This window comes from Arvicola amphibius, chromosome 14 (assembly GCF_903992535.2).
Source record: "Arvicola amphibius chromosome 14, mArvAmp1.2, whole genome shotgun sequence".
NCBI classification, from domain to species: Eukaryota; Metazoa; Chordata; class Mammalia; order Rodentia; family Cricetidae; genus Arvicola; species Arvicola amphibius.
This window is the reverse complement of record NC_052060.1, coordinates 57,004,869-57,010,868: the sequence shown is the minus strand read 5'-3', so window position 1 is coordinate 57,010,868 and position 6,000 is coordinate 57,004,869. Positions and strand designations below refer to the sequence as shown.

At 46.5% G+C, this 6,000-nt stretch overlaps 1 protein-coding gene across 1 annotated transcript in view; it reads left to right on the top strand.

Moving 5' to 3' along the window:
- Positions 1-4,565: 4,565 nt before the first annotated feature.
- Positions 4,566-6,000, top strand: part of Gipc2 (GIPC PDZ domain containing family member 2) — a 64,223-nt gene continuing 62,788 nt past the window's right edge. The window contains exon 1 of the mRNA XM_038311741.1: positions 4,566-4,979. Within this exon, the coding sequence (XP_038167669.1) occupies positions 4,740-4,979 (240 nt within the window). The 5' untranslated portion in view covers positions 4,566-4,739. The remainder of the gene's footprint in view (positions 4,980-6,000) is intronic.

The following is a 6,000-nucleotide window of genomic DNA, read 5'->3' as shown; positions in this document are numbered from 1 at the left end:
TAAACAAATATTCTATTCCACAACAAAGCCAGACCCAGAACAAGCTCCCAGTAGGCTCAGTAGGCACTTGTTTATTGAACTCCTGACTTCATCCTTCACACTCCATCACTTTGTTCCCCTTTCCTTCATGTCTCAGTTTGCTATTGCAATTATTCTTGGCAAATTTTATTTGAATTTCAACTGAGTTATTTCTTCCTCTACGTGTTGTCTTTGATTGCTCATTGTTGCCATGCAACTATAAAACACGCTATCTTTAGTGCCTAGGAAAACTGCATAGCATTTAACAAATCCTGTGTTTATTTTTTCCTAAGTATTTGCTTGCTGGATCCATCCACAGTGGGTACGTGAGGCAGGGTGGGACCAATCATGTTTTTTCAAAACTAATGTAATCAGAGGCTAGATTTTCTGGGACAACTAGTAAATTTATCTTATGATTCATTTAATGACTGTATATTGTCTTATAGATGAAATAATATTGTTTTCAGCAGATATAGGAGTATAGTAATTTGAGAATTTTAATGACTCACTTATATTTGGTTCTACAGTTGATACTTTAGTATTGTTAGAAATGCCAGATGCTAGTGAACTGAAGAAACAAAGATGGGCAATCTGGGCTGCACTATAATCCTAGGTGCAAAATAAAACCTAATACTTAAAAAAAAACTGCTGAGATCAGAAGGCCTCGTGCATTTTAGGTTAGCACTCTGTCATTGAGTCACATACCTAGCCTGATACTCCCAGCTGCATTTTATTAGTTCATCTTAGGCCACATCAAAGGGGAATCTGATTTATTCAATTATAATTTTGGATACATACTATACATATAACACAATAAAAATTTAAACAGGACACTAAAAAGAAACATGAAATGCTTTCTACCATTGAGAACTGTCTAGTTAGAGTCAACAATTCAGTTGCATGGGAAAAGTCAGGATATATAAACATAAAGACTCCACCAGGAGACTCTCAGACCTGATGAGCAGTTTCAGCAAAGTAGCAGGATAGAATGTTAACATACAAAACCCAGTAACCTTTCTATTTATAAGTGATGAAGATGCAGAGAAAGAAATCAGGGAAAAACTCCTCTTCACAGTAGCTTCAAGACAAACACCCCTCCCCAAACAAACAAAGTGGGAATAAACCACCCCAAGGACGGGAAATGCAGAAGACAATGAAAGCTTTAGACACAGAAGATAGAAACTGAAAGAAGACACTAGAAGATGGAAAGACTTCCTTTACTCATGGATTGACAGAATTAATATTGTGAGAATGGCTATATGACTGAAAACAATGTCTAGACTTGATGCAAATATCAATAAACCCTTTACAGTATTAAAACCCCCTATAATTTATATAGAAGCAGACAAGATCTCAAGTATCCAAAGCAATTCTGAAAAGAAAGAACAATGCTGAAGATAACACAATACATGATCTCAAACTATACTACGGAGCCACAGTAACCAAAACAGCATGGCACTGGCACAAAGCAGGTGTCTAGACTCGTGGGACAGGACAGAGCACCTGGAAATAAGCCCACATAGCTACTGACAACTAATTCATCCTTTTTATATTTGTGTGTGTGTTTACCTATCTTGTGTGTGCTAGGCTGGTATTGTACCGACTGAACTACACCCCCAGTCCTCCCAACACCAACACTTCACTCTGCCTCTTTTGGTATTAAAAGTAATCCTATTTTTACTAGGTGTGGTAGCAAGCTCTGCTTTTCTAACAATCCAGAGACTGAAGCAGGAGGATTGTGAGTTAAAGGCAAAAAGAAAAGAAACACCCACCTTTTTCTCCTTAAAGGGTTTCTAAGGTTCATATTCCACGTTCCCAGATCCTCACTGTGCACCTGCCACATGCCCTGTGATGACCTACCCTCCTTTTATTAAATCAGACTTCTCTGTCACTCTTAATGACATGTTCTTTAACTTTCGCTTAAACAGAGTGCACCATTTATTTAGACTTTCTTTTGCTTATTACTTAAAAAAAAAAACCCACTATTTCCCTTACCTTGTTTAGCCTCAAACTTAAGATAAATCATCCTGTCTTAGCTTTTGAAGTGCTAGGCTTACAGGTGCTGCTACCACACCTGGCTTTCCTCTTTTCTTATTAGGCTTATGACCAAATGATACTATTCAGTGCTATATAAATCAGAATTAGAAAGGCAAATTCAAACGTGAAGATTATGTGGCAGAATCGGGTTCGGTCATTCAGATAAACCAGAATGTTCAGTATGTTCACAATACGTGTGTGGGTGTGCGCGCACGCATTGTGCATGCCAAGGCTAGAAGTCAATGTCAGGGGTCCTTCTCGGTTGCTTCCCACCTATTTTTTGAAGCAGGGTGTCTCACTGAACCAGAAGCTTACCGATTTGTCTCAACTGGCTGGCCGATAACTCAAGGATTCTCCATTCTCTGCTTTCTTAGCACAGGGATTGCACACCCATGCCACTGTGCCCTGTTTTTCCATGGGTGCTAGGAATTGAACTTGGTCCTCATGCTTACACAGCAAACACTACCACCAGCTCCCTCTTCAGCTCCCAGGTCACAACCACAGACCCCTTCCCCTTTCCCCCACCGGAACATCTAACTTTATTTGGAGAAACACGGATTTTCAGGGCTGGGTTTTCAGGAGAGGTGATGGGAGATAAAAAAAAAATTTCGTTTGACGACCCAAAGATGTTTGAACTTGGACCGCAGTGCACGTTGGGTCTAATCGCTTTCGAGGAATAGAGGAGGACGAGGAAGAAAACACGCACTAGAACGAATGCGATGAGTTGGACACAGTCCTAGAGCTTCCTTAGACCATACCCTTCCTGTCGGACCCAACTGCAGATCACGTGGTTTGGCCAACACTGTCTGTTGAACTGAGTTAGCGCAATCATTTGAGGGAGAATACAGGGATGCGAGAGAATGGTTGGATAAGTCTGGGAAACACCCAGAAAGCAGCAACTCGGCAGAAGTGGAAGTGGGACAAAGTCAAGGTGTGAAAACACCGGTGAGGATCCCTCAAAGCTCCTGGTGGGTAGACCGAAAGGGGTAATTAACTAGGTGATGTCATGGGCTGAAGGTACAGGGAGCGCAGTCTGTTCACAGGTAGGCTCTCAGCAAATGCTTTTTTGGGAAAGTACAGCCATGGAGGAAAAGAGCAAGGATGGGAGAAGAATGTGTCGCTGACCAACTGTGGTCCCAGGGGCTGAGGAAAAAATCCACAGGTACCTTAGAGGTAGACAGCCTTGGTCTGGGGAGATGGAGCCATGGGTAAAGTACTTGTGCCGGTGTGAGGACACAGCCAGGAATCCCCAGAGCCCTTAGAAAGCCTGACACGGTAGACCGCGTGTCTGCAGTCCCAGCGCATCTGTGGTGCGGTGGAAGGTGGAGAAGGGAGAAACCCCAGAAACTCTCGGGTCAAATGCCCTGGTGCGCATAGCAGCAGACAAGAGACCTTGTCTCCAATGAGGTGGCAGGTGAGGACTGGCGCCCGTGGTTGTTCTCTGAGCTCCACTTGCAGTATACAGACGGATGTGTGCAGGAGCGTGCGCACGCGTGCTCTCTCACACACATTTTTAAACGAGAGCCTTGAGTGTCGAAATCAGATGAGGTCAGATGCAAGACTGCTTCAGAGCTTAGAGACTGAGGTGGATAGAGTTACTGGTAAGGAGTGGGGAACTGAGGGCACACACGTCTCAATGAATGGCCACAGCTCTCTGAAAAGCAGGAGTGAGTGTCTCTGAGCATGAGGGACAATGAACTTGGGAGTGCTTAAAACCTAGGGGAAAAAGTCCTCTTTTCGAAATGAACAGGTCCAAGAGATGAGCTGAGGGCCTAGCTGAGGGGTTTGAACTTGACAGACTCTCAAGGTTGACTGAGTTTCTTACGCAGGTGAGGAATGGTGTCTTCTGTATGAATAGACAATCACAGGCTGTGGTTACCTGAATGTGACCAAATGCCACCTCTACTACAATTTCCCCTGTAAAGTTAGCCCACAGAGTTATGAGCTTCCTTGTGGCGTTTCCATGCACGCGGCCCTCGCTCTTTGTTCCTGTGTCTCTTCCTCTACCGCTCTCTTTCAGGTCATATGTATTCTATCCTGTACCCTGTCCCGGCTTCTCACAGTTTCCTTTCAGCTTGCACGCGCCCTCCCATGTATAGATTCTATGTATCAGAAAAGTGTAAAACATGTAACATTTTCCTTTTGGCTTAATCTGCATAATATAGAGGGCATAACATAATGTCCTCTTTCCATCTTTTAATTTTCCTGCAAATATTATAATTTATGAGACATTTAGTCTCCAGCCAAGGCTGGCCTCGAACTTGTGGCATTCACCCAGCCCCACCCTTAGTAGCACGGGCTACTGGCTCGAACCACTGTATCTAGCTGAAAGTCCAAATGCTGAAAAGCAAGGCAGGGCCAACATGCTAGTTTTCTGGTTTCTTTGTAAGCATCCCCAGGCCTTCATAGAAATCAGAGGAGGCCTGGGCGGAGAAGGGAGTTGACCCGCCCTGCATAGCTTTCCTTCTGACCGAGCTGGGGAGCGGTGACTGCTTCGCTCAGGTGCCCTGTCCTCCGCTGGGAGGGGGCCTGAAGCCTGCGCCGCCAGGCGGAAGCGTTGCTGCTATTGGCCCAGCAGTCGCTGTCACCTGCACGGAGCCCAGGGCCGGAGCGCAAAGTCCGTTGCCCGAGGCCAGCGATCTGGCGCGGGCAGCACAGGTGGTCCACGCCATCGGCCCTGCAAGATGCCGCTTGGACTGCGCGGGAAGAAGAAGTCGGCCAAGTTCAAGGAGACGGCGCGGCTGGTGGAGGGCGAGAGGTCGAGCGTCCACGAAAGTGTCCCCGGACACCCAGCTCCGGCACGAAAGCTAGTGTTCCACGCACAATTGGCACACGGCAGCGCCACGGGCCGAGTGGAGGAGTTTTCCAGCATCCAGGAGCTCTACGCCAAGATCGCCGACGTGTTTGAAATCGCGCCGTCCGAGGTAAGGGCAGCCTGTCTGTAACCCAAGCTGGTGGCGCAGTCCCCCAACCGCAAAAACGCTTGCAGGGTGGGGTCGGTCCCCAGCGCCTCTCGGGAAGAGAAAACTCAAGGAAAAGGGCAGTCCTGGGGGGCCAGACGGAACTATTCGCTCAGGTCCGGATTGTGGGTCACGGGGCGGGGGGAGGGGGGTCGGGCGACTCAGACTTTCTTTTGTTAAGGAGTGGGCCGGCCGTAGACGTGCCTAGGTCCAGTGGTTCTGGATAGGATGTGCGCCAGAACCTTCCGGGACTCAGATCTGCCTGGACAAATGAATGCGTTCCGTCGGACCTGAACTTTACTCTTAGGCGTTCTGTCATTAAGATGCACTGCGAGTCTAACCAGAGATAAAGGGGAGGGAAAATATTGGAGTGGCTTCCTGGATTCACCAGAGTAAAGGGGAAAGACGTCCTGGAGCGTCCGAGGTGAAGCTCATTTCCTCCACCACTGCTTTTCTTCACAGACCCAGAAAGAAATGCTTCGGTGGTAAAATATAAGAAATTAAAAGCCTGGGTTGAAGCCGGGGAATGGTGGCGCACGCCTTTAATCCCAGCACACGGGAGACAGAGGCAGGCGGATCTCTGTGAGATCAAGACTCCAAAGCTACAGAGAAAGCCTGTCTTGAAAACAAAATCAAATCAAATCAAAACAACAACAAAAAAATCTGGGTTGTTATTCCAAGGGAGGCACCTCAGAATATCAGCCAGCTGTCGGACTAGCAAATTTTCACCGGAGAGCTCAGTTTCATTTTTCCTACCTTTGAAAAGGGACCAAGAAAATTCAGTGGAAGTATATGGTGACTAGAACTTGACCAAGGTCTATCTTGAATGTATTAGTTTATGGGGATTTTTATGTTTACCCAAATAGTTACCTGAAAATTCCTTTGTGAGAAAAATGTTTTGGAGCTTTGGTCAATAGCGGGAGACTTGGTAGGTAACCCCAGTGCCTAGGGAGGCTGATTCCTGGGGCCTGAGTCAGCCTTGGCT